General features: G+C 58.2%; 1 protein-coding gene across 1 annotated transcript in view; it reads left to right on the top strand.

Annotated features, from left to right (window-relative positions):
• The window catches only part of GRIK5 (glutamate ionotropic receptor kainate type subunit 5), a 57097-nt gene that overhangs the window by 5158 nt on the left and 33762 nt on the right, over positions 1 to 18177 (top strand). Inside the window, exons 2-12 of the mRNA XM_073795902.1 lie at positions 32 to 1000; positions 4507 to 4634; positions 4941 to 5105; positions 7437 to 7534; positions 7632 to 7797; positions 10474 to 10652; positions 12693 to 12746; positions 12846 to 13007; positions 14606 to 14758; positions 15122 to 15226; positions 15353 to 15460. Of these exons, the coding sequence (XP_073652003.1) occupies positions 4556 to 4634; positions 4941 to 5105; positions 7437 to 7534; positions 7632 to 7797; positions 10474 to 10652; positions 12693 to 12746; positions 12846 to 13007; positions 14606 to 14758; positions 15122 to 15226; positions 15353 to 15460 (1269 nt within the window). The 5' untranslated portion in view covers positions 32 to 1000; positions 4507 to 4555. The remainder of the gene's footprint in view (positions 1 to 31; positions 1001 to 4506; positions 4635 to 4940; positions 5106 to 7436; positions 7535 to 7631; positions 7798 to 10473; positions 10653 to 12692; positions 12747 to 12845; positions 13008 to 14605; positions 14759 to 15121; positions 15227 to 15352; positions 15461 to 18177) is intronic.

Consider the following 18177-nt stretch of genomic DNA (forward strand, 5'->3'; position numbering starts at 1 on the left):
TCTCTCTCCCCCCCACCCCCCTGCGCTCCAGGACCCAGCGCGGGCGGCAGGCGGGCAGGCAGGCGGCGGCCTTGGAGGGGAGAAGGAGAAGTGGTGGTGGTGGCCGCGGCTGCGGTGGCAACCAGCAGCAGGAAGGCAGGCCCAACTGGGGACCCGGAGCCGGCGGCTGCTTCTCACAGGGAACCAGGGGTCCATGGCCAGGCCCTCCTGCTGAGGCCCTGCGCTGGGTGCCCCCGGGACACCCCCCCTCCTCCTTCTCCCTCTTCCACCTGCTTCTCTCCATCCTCCCCTCCCTCCTCCTCTCCCTCCTCCCTATCTCTCCACCTCTCCGGCCCTCTCATCACTCTTTGGGTCTCCCAGCACCCCGTCCTCCCCAGGCCCTCCACTCCTCTGCCTCTCCCCGCCCCCAGCATGCTTTCCCGTGGGGGCTGAGGGCTTGAGGTCCACAGGCCCTAGCCTCTTCCAGGGCAGGGCCGGGGCTCCAGGGGGGAGGGGGGAAGGGGTGGCCCCCTCCCCCCCACCAAGCCCTCCCCTCCCCCACTTCTCCCGATGGCCAGCTTCCTTGTCTCCACCCAGTCCTCGCCCCCCGTGGCCCCCCCAGGCCGGCCTGGCTAGGGGAGGGGGCGGGGGCCCTTGCCTGGGCCGGCTTCCCCCTCCCCCGGCTCTGCCTGTGCCCCCTCCCTTTCGTTTTCACCTTCCTCCCTCCTTCCCCTCCATTTGCTCCTTCCCCCTCTCCTCTCTCCCCTTCCCTCCTCCATTTTCTCCTTTCCCCTTCCTCCCCTCCCCGGCCCGCCCTCTCCTCTTCCACCTGTCCTTCCTCCCTGCGCCCCGGGAGCACCCCCATTTTGGGTTAGTTGGGGGCCACTGCCGGAGGTGGGGGAGGGGGCCCTCTGGACTGCCCTCTCCCCCCGCCCCAGCCACACCGCCCAGCGTCAGAGCATCTCCTCCTTGTCGTTCCTCGGGCCTCGAGGGAGCCCAGCCCTCCGTCCCACCAGGATCCGTGAGTGTCTGCAGGATGGGGGTTGGGCTGGGGCCGGACCTGGGTCCTGGAAGGCTGGGCTCACTGCGGCCTGGTGGGGGGCCCCGCATTCCCCTGCTCCCCGAAACGGCAGATACCCTCCCCCACCAAGGGCCTGCCCTGCGCCCTCCATCTCCCAGCCTTCCTTCCCCTTGGCCTTTCCTCACCCCTTCTTCTGGGTCCAGAGCTCATCTTGCCTCCCAGCCCCCAGCTGCTGGGCTCCTGAGGGGCTGGCTGGCTCTTACTTGCGGTCTCACTCCCTCTCCGGGACTCCTGGCTGGTCTCCGCCCCTGCTTGCTCCAGCCTCGGCCCCGCGGTGACCGGCTCTGCTCTCTCACTCTGTTTCAGTCTCTCTTCTTTCCTCTGAGCCTCATCCTCTCTGCCTGCCATGCGTCCCATCCCAGCCGGTCTGTATCTCCTGGAAATGTCTTTCCGTTTTGGAATCTCCATTTCATGTGTCTCTTGGGCCTCGCTCTAGCTCTGTCCAACTTGTTTCTCCTTACTGCTAGCCCAGCCCTTTCTTGGTGTGTCTCTGCTGATCTCTGTCTCCGTCTCCCTCTCCTCCCTCTGTCTCTCGAAACTCCCCTGTCTCTCCTCTCTCTCTTTTGGGAGGATCCCATGCCCCGTCTAGCCCTCTCTGCACTGCCCTCTGTCCCCTGTTTGCTTTGCCTGTGCCTCTGCTCCCCTGTCTGCCTCTCTAACTCTGGGCTCGGAGGCTGTCTTCCTCCTCTTACTTTTCTGCTTTCTTCCCCGGATCCACTCCTCGTCCTGTCTCCTCCATCCCTCACTCCTTTAGCAACTGCCCCCCTCCATGGTCCACTTTGTTTTTTCTATGGTGATCTCCCCCCCACCCCCATTCTCTCTTCCCACTTCTCCATTCCCCTGCCAGGTCTTTGGTTCCCATTCCTTCCCTCCCTTTGGGGCTTGCAGGCTCTGGGAATGACCGCCCCTTCCAAGGTGCTCTGAGTGATGCACCTCTGTGTGGACCTGCCCCCCTTAGGTGGGTGCTTGTCCTGTCTCCTGCCTGTGCCCCTCCAGGTCACTCACTCTTCCTCCCTCAGTTTCCCTCCCTGACTCTCACTTCTCGTCTCTCCTTGTTTGGGACTCTGTCTATCTTGTGTCTGTCCCACTTGCCCCTTCCTCTTCTCGAGAGAAACTGTGTGGCTCACGTACCTTTTCTCTCTGTCTCTTTCCGACTAGCCCTCCTTCTTTTCAGAGTTTTGCAATTTCTCTTCTCCCCACGGTTCCTGTACCTGTTAGTTGTTTTGCCTCACCTCATTTGCCCTCTCCCCTTTGTGATATCTCTCACTTGCCCACTTGTCTGTCTTCCTACCCTGGCAGGGCCCTTTCCGCTCACTCAGCTGCTGTGTTTCCATCTTTATCTGGCTTTGCCTAAGTACCTGGGCCTGTGAGACTCGGGCCTGATTCCCTGCCCCTCCTCTCTCACGCTCTCTGTCTTGTCTCTGTCCCCTTTGGTGTCTCACTTGTAGGTGATGTGTGTGTGTCCTTCTCTCTCATTTAGCCCCAGTTACTTACTTTTGGTCTGTCTGTTTTTCTGTCTGTGCCTTCCTGTACCTCTGTGTCCATCTGCTGCCCCCAGCCCTGTCCCTGGACTGTGTCTTTCGGCTTCCACCCGTGTCTGCCACCTGTGGGTCCCTGCCCTTCTGGCTCCTGTCTCATTCTCGGTCTTTCTATCTATCCTCTAGTCTCTGCTCCCTGATTTGCCCCCAGAAGCCCCTGGTGTCTCAGGATGACCCCCTCACTCCAGCCTCTCTCCTAGCCCCGCCCTCCACATCCCTCCCCCTGTGAATTCTCCTTCCAGCTTCTCCCTGCTTCCCTTGCTCCTCCACCCTTGACAGGCCTTCACCTTAGATGCCGATTACAGTCCACAGGCCCCAGGCTGTCCAGCAGGCCCTCCCATCCCCAGCCTGTCTTTCCCAGAGGTCCCGAGAGAGAGAGGGATCTGCTCGAGGTCACCTGGGAGTCGGTGGCAGAGCAGGGGCTGAGGGCGGGGTCTCTTGTGGCCCTGGCCTAGGTTTTCTGGCTTCAAGGGATGATCTGAATTTTGCATTGTGCCTCTGTCTCCATTAGCAAGTTTCATTCTACCATCTCCCCAGCTTGAGCCCTCCTTCTGTGGGCATGAGTGGGGTGCGGGGAGCCCCCCAGGCTCACCTCACAGCATTCTAGGCCTCTCAGTAACCCCCTCCCATGGAAACCCAAGTGTCCCTTCCCTTGGGGGCATGGCCGTTGGCCAGGGGGCACCATGCATCTGGCCAAACTCATCCCTGCCCAGTGGTCACCCTGCAGAAGCCCAGGGCACCTGGAGCAGTTGTGGGGAGCAGAGACTCACTGTCTGCCCCTAGTCTTCAGCTCCCTGGTGCTGGGTGCGGGGGCACAGTTTGGGACCCGCTTCTGCAGACAGTGCACCCCTTGCCTTACTCAGTCTTCCCATCCAGGTCTCTGGTGGCATCTCTGGTGGGTTTGTGTCCTCTCCATTCTGTCTTCCTGTTCTATTCTGTGTCCCTCCTGTGTCTTGACTTCCCTCTCTTCTGCCTGCCTGCTCTCTTCCTCTCCCTGCCCTGCCCTTTCTCTCTCCATCTCCGTGTCTCACTGTCTTCCTATCTCTTCCCTCTTTCTCTTTCCTAGTCCTGTCCTCATCTTCCTGTAACTCTCCTCTGTTTCTCTCCATTGCTATCCCCATTCTCTTGTCTTCATATCAGCTTTCTGTTCCCTTATATTTTGGCCTATTTTCCCTTTCTCCTTTCCTGAGTCTCTTGGTATCCCTCCCACCTCTGGCCTCTCTTCCTCTTTCTGTCTCTCTGCTTCCCCCCTTCCCTCTCTTTACCCTTCTTTTTTCCTTTTTTCTTTTTTAGTCCCTTAGGTGCCTCGGGTCTGACCATCTGACTCCATCTGTGTGCCTCCATGTGTCTTTCTCTTCCCAAGTCTCCTAACTCCTGGATACTCTCCCCTCCAGACCCCGGATGTCCAGGCCTCTCTCCCTGTGGGATTGTGGGAACCAGGGACGTCAGGAAGGTGGCAAGTGAGGCCTGGGATGGGGTTGCCTAGCAACCACTGCATCCTCTCCAGCCGGTTTCTGTTGCCTAGTAACAGCTGCCTGCCCAGAGACAGGGGCGGAATTGGGTGGGGGGGTGGCACTTCCTGGTCTCCTCCTGGGGTAGAGATGGTTCCTGGAATTCGCTCTTACCTGAGATCCTTTTCATGCCTGCCTCCCATTTTGGTGGCTCTAGCAGTGTTTCTCCCACTCAGTGCCTGCGTGCTGTGGGCTTCTCCCTGCTAGCGCTCCTCTGATTCTCAGCTCCCCCTACAGCGATGCCTTCAGTCTCGTCAGCTCTAATGAGGGCAGGGCCCTTCAGAGCTCAGCAACAGTGTCCCAGGCTCTGTGGTCACCACCCCATCCAGCAGTCCCCAGAGGGGCTCAGAGGCCCCCATATCAGCAATCTCCCCGTGGGCTGGGGGTCTCCCTGCAGGTGGCGAGTGGGGGCCGCGGCAGCTGCGTCCCCATGAGGAAGGAGGAAGATGCCGGCTGAGCTGCTGCTGCTGCTGATTGTCGCCTTTGCCAGCCCCAGCTGCCAGGTGCTCTCATCACTGCGCATGGGTGAGGCCCTACAGCGCCCCCGCTGGCCCCTGCCTCCTCACAGACCCTCCCGGAGCCCTCCCTGGGGTTCTTTTCTGGGCCTGCCAGCCCCTCAGGACCCAGGGATCTGGGCCTCGGCCCAGCAGCCCCCGGCTCCTTCCTCCCCCGGACCTAGGAGTCCAGATCCCGGCTCTCTCCAACCTCAGATCAGGGAGTCTGGAGCCCTGACCCCACCTCCAGCCTCCCTCAGAGCCAAGGAATCCAGGAGCCCAGCCCTTCCTCTCTCAGGGCCCAGGAGTATGGTCCCCAACTCCTGTGTCCCCTCAGCTGCCATCCTGGACGACCAGACAGTGTGTGGCCGCGGTGAACGTCTGGCCCTGGCCCTGGCCCGGGAGCAGATCAACGGGATCATCGAGGTCCCAGCCAAGGCCCGCGTGGAAGTAGACATCTTTGAGCTGCAGCGGGACAGCCAGTACGAGACCACGGACACCAGTGAGCAGGGCCACAGGGGCCGTGGGGTGAGGCAGGGCAGGCTGGTGGCCCTCCGTCTGTTCCTCGGCCCTGGCCACCTCAGCTTGCCGTGTTCTCTTCTAGTTCCGTCTGCCCCTTCCTTCCTGTCTGCACTGCCCTCTCCTTCCCAGAGATGGTGCTGCTGGGCCTGGGGCGGTGGGGAGAGCATCAGCCCCCGTGCTGCCCTGGAGGAGCTGAGGGCCCCGTTTGAAAGAGAAGCTTCACAGCTGGCTGGGGACACTTAGCCCCCAGAGCTAAGTAATGAGGGGCCCAGGCAGCGAGGCCAGGGTGCCTCAGGGGCAGGGACAGCGAAGGTGTTCTGGAGAAGACTAAACTGAAGCTGAGCTCTGAAAGATGAGCAGGATATAGAGGGAGAGGTGTTGCTCAAGGTATGCCCTGTGGAACACAACCAGCCCTATAGCAGGGGTGCATGAGTCTGTTGAATACTCACAGACTGAGCAAGTGTCCCTTGAACAGACGTGCTGGGGACATTAGACCTTCGGGAGATGCTGCCTTCAAAGGTGTTTTAGACAGATTTCTCTCCTGCAGGCCTTTATCAGAGCCTTTGTTATGTTCATGTGTGTTTCAGATCACTGAGAGGGAGAATGGGGTCCAATGTTTCCTGGACTTTTTTGACTGGTATAGCACAGAACACAATGAGAGACCGGGTTGGAGGGTATGGAGGGAGATGGTATTCCAGGCATGTGCCTGTAGTCTGGCGCTGGGACAGAGGGGAGGGCTGAGTATTTGGAGCCAAGCAACTCGATGTGGGGTTGCGCCCATCCTGAACACCTGGACTCAGGACGTGTTTGGGGGGATCGTGAGAGACTTCTGGACTGGAGTGGGACTCGGCAGTGGGAGGTGAGGCTGGGCAGGTTGACAGGCCAGCTCGAGGAGGTCTACAGGTCAGGTTGAAAGACGCTACCTTCACCTACAGGCAGTGGGGAGTCGTCGATGGGTTTGGAACAGGGAGCTGGTGAAAGTGGAGTCTGGAAGCTAGATTTGGGTAGCTGGCGAGGAGACTGGTGCGTGCCTAAGTTGACAGCCCTAAAGTAGGACAGGGGAGGAGGGGTCGAAGAGAAGCGGACAGATACGAGAAAATTTGGGGACAAAAAAGAGACAGGATTTGGTGACTAATTGGCCATTAGGAGGAAGATTGAAGGCAAGGACCATTTCCAGGTATTTGGTGTGTGTAAATGGTGGGACCCTCACCAACATGGAAGACACAGAAGGAATAAGTTTGGAGGAAGATGAGACGTTTAGTTACGGTGCTCTTAGTTGGATGGCAGAAACCCAACTCAGGCTGCCTTAAGGAAAAAAGAGAACTTATCAGCTCATGTCACTACAAGGCCTAAAGATTAATTTCAGGCTTGGTTGAATCCAGGTACCCAAATGATATCCCAGGATTGTTTCAGGCAAGGCTTAATACAGGCACTCAAATGATGTTCCAGGAACCTCTGTGTCTTCATCTCTGGGTCCTACTTTCCTCTAAATTGGCTTCATTTTCAGGAAGGCCCTCCCCAGCTGGTGGCAAGATGGCCTCAACTGCTCAAAACTTTGCATCTCACCAGTTTAGCAAACCCAGTGATAATTTTAGCAGAGGACCTGGGGAAGGCTCTCAGTGGCCTAGTTTGAGCCTGTCCCCATCTCTGAACCGATCCCTGTGGCCAGCACAGTGTGCTTCTTTGATCCTGGGTCAGGTACCAATCAATTCTGGGAACCATGTGATTCCCTCAGGAAAAGTTAGGGTTCTGCCATGGGGATGGGCACTGGACAGGTAAAAACCAAGGCTTCCGTCCACCTCCCAGTCTTGAGATGCACACATGTTTAAGGAGAAAGAAAATGGAAGAAAGAGGAGCGAGGAAATACAGCAGGGGAATGGTGTTTGGGGTGTAGAGTGTGGAGGGGACCTTGGCTGTGGGTTCAGGGTAGGGGGGTGTTGGATGCACCTTAGGTTGTGCGTGGTTCAAAAGCTTAAGAGAGACAAAGGCTGAGAAACCAGGCACTGGATTTGCAGCCAGAAGGAGGTCCTTGGTGTATCCTCTTCATTTCTTCCTTTGTCTCTCTCTTGGTCTGAGCCGGCCCTCTGTTGCCATGTCTCCCTGCCTCCCTCTGTCTCGTGCCCCCTCCTTTTGTCTCCTGCGGTGGACTGGGTCAGGGACTGGGCTTCTGGGTCCCCAGGTGGTGGAGGAGGGTCAGGCAGCTCCATGTGGAGTGTCGGGTTCTCTCCTGGGCCAAGGCAGTTCCCTGAGGGCGGGGACAGAGAGGAGGAAGAGGGTCCCTGAATCTGCGGTCTCTTCCCACCCCTCACAGTGTGTCAGATCCTGCCCAAGGGGGTCGTGTCTGTCCTGGGGCCCTCCTCCAGCCCTGCGTCGGCCTCCACCGTGAGCCATATCTGTGGGGAGAAGGAGGTGAGGTGGGAACGCGGGGTTGGCGGGGGGGCGGTCCCTGGAGGCGAGGGCTGGGGAGGGGGGAGCAGGATGGAAGCAAAGGTCCTTCTCTGTTCAGATCCCCCACGTCAAGGTGGGTCCCGAGGAGATGCCCCGCCTTCAGTACCTTCGCTTCGCGTCTGTCAGCCTGTACCCCAGTAACGAGGACGTCAGCCTGGCGGTCTCCCGGATCCTCAAGTCCTTCAACTACCCTTCGGCCAGCCTCATCTGCGCCAAGGCCGAGTGTGAGGGAGGAGAACTGTTTTTTATTTTATTTTATTTTTTTGGACGCACCACCCGGCCTGTGGGATCCTAGTTTCCCCGACCGGGGATTGAACCCAGGCCCTTGGCAGTGAGAGTGCAGAGTCCTAACCACCGGACTGCCAGGGAAGTCCCACGAGGGAGGAGAACTGGATGCCTTGTTTTCTACTTCCCCAAACTCCCCTTCCCAAGACATCTAGTCTCCCACAGTCATGAATGCCCCCTGATTTTAAGGCCCGGGGGATCCAGACACAGGCTCTCCTAGTCTCCACCATCCCTTCCCCTTTAGGAACCCAGACCTCTGGTTCCACAGGCCACCCCCTCCCCACCCACTCCTGCCCCTAAAGAGACTCTTTAGTCCGCAGATAGTGACTGAGCACGTGCTCGGAGCAGGGCCCCTGCTAGGTCCCAGTGATTTAGCAGTGAACAACGCTAGGCGTGGTCCCCGGCTTCCCGGAGCTCCGGGGCCACTGGGGGACGCCGTGGTCGAGCATTTGTGATGCGGAGTGTTGCGAGCTCTCAGGAGTTAAGCGGGGGTGATCCAACCCTAGTCTAGGAGGTTCAGAGCCTGCCTCCCAGAGAAAGGGACCTCTAAGATGGACCTGAAAGGTAGGGAGGAGGTGAGGTGGGAGAGAAGAGAGGGAGTATGTACAAAGCAGAGGGCAGGGCAGGGCAGAGGCGAGGCCCTGGGAGGCTCAGAGATGCTCCCAGCATGGGAGCAATGAAGTAGGACCCGGGAACGGGGCATGATCACTGAGGGCCTTTTGTTTTTTCCTGAAGACGATGGGGGCCATGGAAAGTACCCATACCGGGCAGGGACGAGTGTGTTGCAGGAAGAGCTCTTTGGGCTCTTTGGCTGCAACACAGAGAGCAGACTTGGAGACTCCATGACACGAGATGTGGCATGGAGAGCAGCTAGAGGCGGGGAGGGATGGTCCTGGTTAGGGCTCAGGTGGTGGCATGGGGACGGAGGGGCCAGAATGGATTTGAGGAGAGTTGTGAGGGAAGGGAGAGGGTGGGGTCACGGACGGTGACCAGGTCCTGCCCGAGGAGGAGGGGACAGTCAGTTCAGGGGCACACACTGTGTTTGAGGTGTCTTTGAGACATTCAAGTGGAGACGTCTGGGAGGCTGACGGGCTTGTGGGTGCCGCTGGAGAGAGAGAGGATTGTGCTCAGTCACCTCCAGGAGGGATTCCTCTTTCAAAAGGTATTCACTGCACACCTGCCGTGGTCCAGACATTATTTTTATTTTTTACTTTATTTATTTAATTTATTTATTTTTGGCTGTGTTGGGTGTTCGTTGCTGCACGCAGGCTTTCTCTAGTTGCGGCCAACGGGGGTCACTCGTTGCAGTGTGCAGGCTTCTCACTGCAGTGGCTTCTCTTGTTGTGGAGCCCGGGCTCTAGGCGCGCGGGCTTCAGTAGTTGTGGCTCGCAGCCTGTAGAGCGCAGGCTCAGTAGTTGTGGCGCACGGGCTTAGTTGCTCTGAGACGTGTGAGATCTTCCTGGACCAGGGCTCGAACCCCTGTCCCCTGCATTGGCAGGTGGATTCTTAACCACTGATCCACCAGCGAAGTCCCCAGACATTGTTCTTGGTATTAGGGATGTGGCAGTGCATGAACCAGGCCCTTGTCAAACCTAATGAGAAGAGCCAGGCAGTGGACATAGAGAAGATGTGGTCTGGTCAGGAGTAGTGAGTCCTGTGGACAAATAGAGGAGGATGATGGGAATTGGGAGAGCTGGAGTAAGGGGGTGCAATTTGAAATAGAATGGTTGGCGTGGACCTCACTGAGGAGGTGATATCTGAGTAAAGATCTGGAGTGTGGGGGTCTGGAGAGGAGCGTTCCAGGCAGAGGGAACAGCCAGCGCAGAGGCCATGGGGCACGTGTGTGTGTGTGTGTGTGTGACAACAAGGAGGCCGGCGTGGCTGGAGCCAAGCGAGTGGGAGAGGAGGAGATGAGGTCAGGGACATAATGAAGTGAGTCGGCAGATGGAGTAGGGCCTTGCAGACTGTGAGGACTTTGGCCTTCACTCTGAACCAGCGAGAAGCCGTTGGAGGGTTTGGAACAGAGGAGGACACATCTGCGTTACAGCAGCAGTTCTGGCTGCTGTGTAGGGAACAGACTCTCCGGGGGCAGGCGTGGCCGATGTCACAGGCGGGAGATGGCAGTGGCTCGGGCCAGGGCCGTGACGGGGATGCGGTGCCGTGGGGTGTGTTTTGAAAGTAGAGCCTGGGTGGATTGGCCGTGGGTGTGAGAGACAGACAGGGGCCAGGCTGCCGTCAAAGGTTCTGGCCTGAGCGCCTGGCCGGCTGGAGTCTGTTCACCACTGTGGTGGTTTGGCGAGGAGAGCAGATTGCGACTATGCACACGTGAAGTGTGCGACGTTTGTCATGCAGCCCTGTGGGGGCAGAAAGGTGGCAGGAGACAGCGATCTGGAGGTCGGGGGAGGTCTCGGTTGAGACTTCAATTTGAGAGGACCTGAGCATCAGGCACCTGGGCCCAGCACCCCAAGAGAGCCAGGTTCACTCCAAACAGCCACCCCACATCCTGGGCGAGCCCTGGTCCTCTCCCAGCTACCCCGTGCCAGAGAGGAGGGAGCGGCTGCCCCAACTCCAGGCACACGGAGGGGCTCTAACCCAGGGCCCCACCCCTCCCTCAGGCCTGCTGCGATTGGAGGAACTGGTGCGCGGCTTCCTCATCTCCAAGGAGACGCTGTCAGTGAGGATGCTGGACGACAGCCGGGACCCCACACCGCTGCTCAAGGAGATCCGAGATGACAAAGTGTCCACCATCATCATCGACGCCAACGCATCCATTTCCCACCTCATTCTCCGTAAGGTGGGTCCCCACCTGATTTCCCCTCTCTGGTGGGTACCGTCTCTGATTTCCCTACAGGGTCAGGAGCAGAAACATGGGGTGACAGAACAAGTCAACCAAGGCCCATGGGCCTCAGTTATCACGTGGTGGTCCGGAGCCCCGCTTCCTACGTGCAAACGCTAAATAGGAAGTTTTGTCTCTCAACTCAGCTGCTTGCCGGCTGCACCCTTGGTTGGACCCTGGACAGTCGCCTTCCCTCTCTGTGCATACCTGCTATCTCAGTGGGGTGCCGTGAGGGTTAATGAGTGAAAGGTGGGGAAGCACTGGGACAGGCCCTGGCCCAGAATAAACGCGGGCGTAGTGGGAGCGCCCTGTCATCTTTACTGAGTGCCTCTCCTACTCTTTGTCGAGGTGTTTGCGTGCCTTCTTTAATTTGGCTCTCGGGACTTCCCTGGTGGTCCAGTGGTTAGGGCTCTGCGCTTCCACTGCAGGGGGCCCTGGTCCTCTCCCTGGTCGGAGAACTAGGAGCCCACAATTCGTTCAGTGTGGCCCCCAAAAAACAAAAAAAAACAAGGTAATTTGGCTCTCACTCCAACCTGCAGGGCAGGGCAGGTATGATACCATTTTTTGGATGAAGAAGCAGGGGTTCTGGCGGGGGCGGGGAATGGACTGTCTCAAGGGCACCACCCAGGAAGGGCCAGCACAGGACATTTCCCCATGGGCCCTCCACATGCCATCCAATGGTGACCCACATTCATTAATCATTCATTGTTCCCTGCTCTTAATTTTCCTCATAATCGAATGTGTATTATTTATTTTTCAGTTTTTAAAAAATTAAAACCATATATCATTGCCTATCGTAGCTAACAGGAAGAAGTGTGGACAGAATCCACAGGGCTCTTGAGGCTTAGAGAAAAGATTTCGGGTTCTGGAGGCAGACAATGCAGGCCTGGGCCGGGGTCCCAGCCCCTCCTGTGCGAGCCAAGTGACCGGTGGTCACTTTCCTCTCAAGCCTGCATTTTTCTGTCCTGGAATGGGCTGTAACCCATGTGATAACAGCTCCTGCCACACAGGCAATGCAGTCTGGTGCCATTTCATGTTCTAATGATGGTAGCAGGACAGAACTGGGCACTCCTAGCATGGAGACGTCTTCTAACTTTGTTTTCCTTGAGGACTGTGAGAAAGGGGGCTCACAACATGAATCTTGAGATTTATTTATTTTTATTTATTTTTTATTTTTTTTATTTTTTTGGCTGTGCTGCACGGCTTGCGGGATCTTAGTTCCCTGACCAGGGATCAAACCTGTGCCCCCTGCAGTGGAAGCGTGGAGTCCCAACCACTGGACCGCCAGGGAATTCCCGAATCTTGAGATTTAAATTGGCTGCCTTTAATTGCAAAGTGCTTTTTTTTTTTTTTTTTTTTTTGCGGTATGCGGGCGTTTCACTGTTGTGGCCTCTCCCGCTGCGGAGCACAGGCTCCGGATGCGCAGGCTCAGCGGCCATGGCTCACGGGCCCAGCCGCTCCGCGGCATGTGGGATCTTCCCAGACTGGGGCACGAACCCGCGTCCCCTGCATCGGCAGGTGGACTCTCAACCACTGCGCCACCAGGGAAGCCCTGCAAAGTGCTTTTAAAGATTGCAGGGGGTAGTTTTTCTGACCTGTGACCAGGCTGAGCCTTACAAATTAGCAGCCCAAATTTGGCTTTGGGGCAACCTGGGGGTTAAGGTTAAGGTTAAGGTTGCCCTCCCCCACCCTGTTTCTGAGGTGTCCCTTTGCCTGTCTCCAGAAGGCAGTCTTCTATGTGACCTAAAGAGGGAGGCGGGCACTTGAGGGTGTCATTCTCTCCTCCAACAAAATCTTCTTCCCATCTGGGCCCTAGTCACCCTGCGGGACATGAGCAACCAAGGTCTCCCTCTGCCCCCACTTGTCTCCTTTCCCCTGTCTCTCTCTGTCTCTGGGTGTCTCTTACTGTTCCTTATGGGGTGTCTCCTTGCAAGGTCTGTCTCTAAATCTCTCTTGCTCTCTCGACTTCTCCCCATGCCTGCCTCCTGTGTTCTCCAGGCCTCGGAGCTGGGAATGACCTCAGCGTTTTACAAGTACATCCTCACCACCATGGTGCGTACCCTCTGCAGCCCCCGAAGCCCCCATCTCCCCGTGCAGCATCTGCCCTGACGTGGGCCCAGCCCCTCCCTCACCCCCTCTTCTCGGTCCCAGGACTTCCCCATCCTGCACCTGGACGGGATCGTGGAGGACTCCTCCAACATCCTGGGCTTCTCCATGTTCAACACCTCTCACCCCTTCTATCCTGAGTTTGTGCGCAGCCTCAACATGTCCTGGAGGGAGAACTGTGAAGCCAGCACCTACCCCGGCCCCGCGGTGAGCTCACACCCTTGCCCCCGGCACATGGGCATCCTGCACACAGACACTTCCGGGGCCCCTTCAGGCCTTGGCCGGTTGTGCTCAGAACCCTCCGGTGCCCCACTCGCTTTCTGAGAACATCCACGAGACCTCACAGCGTGGCCCTGAGCTAAGTCTGAGCCCTTTCTTCCTTTCCACCTCCCAAGCCGCTCCAGCCACATGGGTCTCCTCCAGGTGCCTCTGCTGCCCCAGCACATGCGCAACTCAGGGCCTTTGCACTTGCTCTTCCTGCTGCTTTGCGTGCACTTCCCCAGGGAACTAGCAATTTGCTCCCTCCTCTCCAAGTTACTGCTCAAATGTCCCCCTGTTTACAAAATGGCAAACTACCCACTATTTAGCCACCTTCCCTGCCAGATTTTTCTCCATAGCATCTATCTTTGCTTATCTAATCACCATGTGGCTTGCTCTATGTTTTGCTTAGAGGTATGTACAGATATTTAGCTTGTAAGTTCCATGAGGGCGGGCATTTCTGTTTTGTTCACTATGGTATAACCAGCATCTAAAACCACCTGCTCAGAGTAGTATCTGATAATATACGTTGAATAAATGCAAACATACAAAAGATGCATATTTATGTGTATTTGTTCACAAACATCTAGCCATACACCAAGGTACCAAGACACTGCTACGTGCACAAAAACTCACACAGACACTGAGCCTTGCGGTCAGACATGTGCATGCAGGGCCATCGCACACATACACGGACAGGGGAGCGTCCATCCGCACCCCACACCTACCTACCCAACACGGATATTCAGACCTTTACCCCACCCAGCCAAGACACGCTCTCCCAGACACACATCCCATGTTGGCCGTCACCGCTCAGTGGCCAGTTTGTGTCGAGCCCTCACTGTGTGCCAGGCGCTATTTTGAGCACTTTGCATGCATTGTCTCGCTTGAGCCCCACATAAGCACTCGGAGGCAGAGATAACTATCACCCTTCCTTTACAAGGGAGGAAACTGAGATTCTGAGAGAGGTGTGGACTTGGTTCTCTACAGGAAGTAGTAGGGCCGGGCCTCCAGCTCAGAGCCTCCCAAGCCCTGGACTCATAACCGTTACGTTCTCCTGCTTCCTGCACATCAGGCCCACCCTGTATATAGACAAATAAGCATGTTTTTCCAGCCCCACCCACATAAATGTGTCCCCAGACACACTCAGACAGGGGCTGTGGCTGTCTCCCCCCACCCTCCATGACCCTACATCAGCCACAAAGACACACAGATTCCTGCGCCCACCAACATCCCCCTTGAGGGTGACAGCTGGCCGTCTAGGCAAACCCTGTCAGACGTGCCCTTCCCCAAACAGACACAGGCCGCACGCAGTCAGGAAGAGCTGCCCCCATGGCGGCGTGGGCAGCATGCACATCTTTCCCACTGTCATCTCCGATCCCCTAGAAGACCGTCCTCGCTCCTGACCTGCGTGGTTTTATGTTCCTGGAGAGAGGAGAGTTGTCTCGGGGCTTGGGGGTGGTACACGGGGCTTTGGGGCTCCCCTGGCTGAACTGCATCTTTCCCATCCCTCCCCATCTCTGCCCCCCCCACACCCCACACCCCAGCTGTCAGCTGCCCTGATGTTCGACGCCGTGCACGTGGTGGTGAGTGCCGTCCGGGAGCTGAACCGCAGCCAGGAGATCGGTGTGAAGCCGCTGGCCTGTACGTCGGCCAACATTTGGCCCCATGGGACCAGCCTCATGAACTACCTGCGCATGGTGAGCCGGGAGTGGGGAGGGCCGAGGTGGCGTGGCAGCCTGCCTCCTGGGGCGGTGCTCGCTGTGTCCACCCCGCGGCACCCCCTCTGCCCTGTCCCCCCACCTCCAACCCCGGCCCCACCTCCTGCTCTCCCTGGGCCTCACTCTCCCGTCTGTCTCTCCTCTCCCGGCCTTCCTCTGCCTGTCTGCGCTGCCCTTGCCCTGCTTCTTTGTTCCATCTCCTCTCGTTTGCTGGCATGTTGTCTTACTCGTTTAACTGTGGTCCTTCCTGGTCCCTCTCCCTCTCTCTCGTCTCCTCCATCTCTGTCTCTTCCCCTCTGGGCCCCTGCCACCCTTCCCTCTGCCCTCCTCCCGCCCTGCTAGGTAGAGTATGACGGGCTGACTGGGCGTGTCGAGTTCAACAGCAAAGGTCAGAGGACCAACTACACCCTGCGCATCCTGGAGAAGTCTCGGCAGGGCCACCGTGAGGTGAGCATCCCCAGGACAATGCCAGAGCCTGGATGGAGCTGGGGGCTGGGGCAGGGCGGGGCGGGGCCCAGAGGGCTGAGGCATCCTCAGGCAGGGCCTGTGCTGACAGTGCCCTCTCTGCCTCAGATCGGGGTGTGGTACTCCAACCGGACCCTGGCGATGAACGCCACCACCCTGGACATCAACCTGTCGCAGACACTGGCCAATAAGACGCTGGTGGTTACGACCATCCTGGTGAGTGGCCCTTGTGGGGACAGGCGGTAGATGAAGGTGCCTTTCCTGAGCGGTGCCCCAGGCCAGTCCTAGTGAGGAGGAGGGATGCCTGGGCTGGCACGGCACACGGACCAGTGGGGACGTGACCCAGGCACCCAACAACTCCTGACTGTGGCCGCGACGTCACCAGCCTAATTGCTGCTGGAGCAGCGGTGGGCACAGACTCTGCCATCAGAGCCAGGTCCAGCCCTGGGTGCTGCCAGCCTGCCGATGCACGGCAGAGATGGGAACGACTGGCATCATGAGGATTCCACGAGGCGGTACAGGCGGGGCGCCTCTCGCAGCGCCTGGCCCAGGGTAGGCCCCTGTAAATCGCCATTGCTAGAGCAGTCATTTTGTCACATTTGCCCACCGAGTGTGTTGACACATGCCAACTTATTTAATATCCATCTTGAAGAGGCTCAGAGAGGTAAAGCGACTTGCCCAGGTCACACAGCAAGTATAAGGCATAGCCAGGACGAATGCCACGTCTCTTATAAGGCATAGCCAGGATGGATGCCGCGTCTCTGAGTCTCCAGAGCCCTAGTCTTAACCACTGTGCTCTGAATGTCCAGTCCTCTCCTTCCTGAGCACCAGCCGTGGAGATGGTCCTGTAGCCCCTGGAGTGTCACTCCTGCATTTTACCAGACCAGAGACGCGAGGATATATGGAGCACCTGTTCTGCAGCAGGCACGGTGCTAGGCCCTTGCAGGTGTCACTCATTAAACCTCTCAGCTAGTCGGTGAGGTTTGTCCTATCTTCCTCCTTTTGAAGGTAAGGAAACAGGTCACAGGGTGAGTCCCTGCTGGAGCTGAGTGACATGCTCGGAGCCCCTGCCCTCTCCCCTGCACCCTGCTGCTTCCTGCCAGGAGGCCAGGGAGGGGAGACGCACAGGACCTGGGGAGCAGGAAGCTGCCTCGAGCAGCTGGGTCCCTGGCCCGCTGGCATCCGTTGTCTGGGCGAAGCCCCTCGGTCACCGTGAGGCGGGCTGGCTGATAGCTGTGGATGCTGAGGTTGAGAGGATTACACAGGCTCCACAGGACGTCGGAGGCCCCCTAAAGCAGCGCGTCACAGAGCTATTTCCTCTGTCCCTAGGGAGCTCCTGACCTAATGTGGACCTCCTCCGGGGGAGGGCCAGATGGCTTACAGACGGGAAACCAAACACTTCGTAACAGCCTCACTCAGGGGCCCTGAGGACCAGGCCAGGCTGGCTGGGAGACGGAGCGCCTCTGCACGTGTGGGAGTGGAGCCAACCCCAGAGGCTTCCTGGGGTTCTCGGTGGGGAGCAGGGGCGGAGGTCAGGGAGGGGGTATCAGGAGAGCAGGGCTGTGACCCCGGGGGGCTTCCAGTCTTTTCCCACACTTGTCTCCAGTTCTCCCCAGGGCCCCTGAGCCAGTGTTGCCCTCTTCCTGACCTTCATTTTTCTCCTGACGGAGTCATTCATTTTCTCATTCATTCCACAAATATTTACTGAAGCTGCCCTGCGCCAGACCTCACACATATTCTGGAGGCGGAGGAATGAGTCCCAGGTGGTCCCGTGGTCTCCCTATCCTTGAGTGACCCTGCAGGGGGAATCCCAGTCTGATGGAGGCAGACCTGGACACAATCATTTCCACACAGGGTAATAAGGGACCCCCACAGAAAGGAGGGGCTGCCTCAGCCTTCAAAGGCCTGAAGAAGGCTTCACAGAGGAGGTGGTGTTAGACAGGGCTTTAGAAGCTGTGTAGGAGTTGGGTGCACAGAGAAGGAGGGACCTGGCCTTCCAGGCAGCAGGAACCACAGAAGCAGGGGCCTCAGGAGGTGTTTGCCAGATCGGATGCGGAGGCAGTGGCCTCAGTGTGCACAGCCGGACCTGCCCATTCGTTCACTAACATTTTCAGACTTGTGTTTCTGGGCTGGGCCTGCTCCAGGCACTCGGGGATTCAGACGTGAGTCAACCTGGGCGCCGGGGACAGGAAGCTTTCAGGGCTTGTCTTATTCCCTGCTCTGTCCCTTGGGCCTGGGGTGGTGCCCCATGGAACATGGGGGGGTGGTGAGTGCTGTGACAGAGGTGGGGAAGGGTCTCTGGAGAACTTAGTTATGCTTATCCTGGTCGTTAGAGACCGTTAAGCAGGAAGGGGCAGGGCCAGATCTGGGTGTCAGAAAAGTGGGGCCCTGAGGGAGGCTGCAGGAGAGAGAGAGACGCCCCAGGTTGGGGAGGATGAGGCCTGAGCTGTCTGGGGCTGTGGGGAGGGAGGGGATCTGATGTGGGATGTTGATGGGCTGGGCTGGAGGAGGGAGCAGGTGGGGTGGAGGCTGGGGCTGTCCCTGGGTGGTGCCCACACATCTGGAGTTGAGCGAGGGCGGGCTGGTGCCAAGACCGAGAGAGGTCCCTCAGGGAAGCTGGGGGTGCAGGAGAGGTGCCCCAGGGGATGAGGCTTTGCAGGGCCCTTCCCCAAGCCCCAGGCCCCGCCCCCTCCCAGAGAGGTTCTCCCTTCATCAGACTGGGACATGTCGTCCTGCTCTTTGGTGCCTCTGGGGTCAGACAGACCTCACTTGCATTCCTGGCTTTGCCTGGACCTCAGGTCATCGAACTCTCGAGGCTCCATACGTTCATCCGTAAAATGGGTCTAATAGTCCCACCTTGAAGGGCTGTGGGAGGATGGCATGAGATCAGCAGGCCCCCCGGCAGTGTCCTGCTGGGAAGATGTGCTGAGCAC

This window comes from Tursiops truncatus, chromosome 19 (genome assembly GCF_011762595.2).
Source record: "Tursiops truncatus isolate mTurTru1 chromosome 19, mTurTru1.mat.Y, whole genome shotgun sequence".
Lineage (NCBI taxonomy): Eukaryota > Metazoa > Chordata > Mammalia > Artiodactyla > Delphinidae > Tursiops > Tursiops truncatus.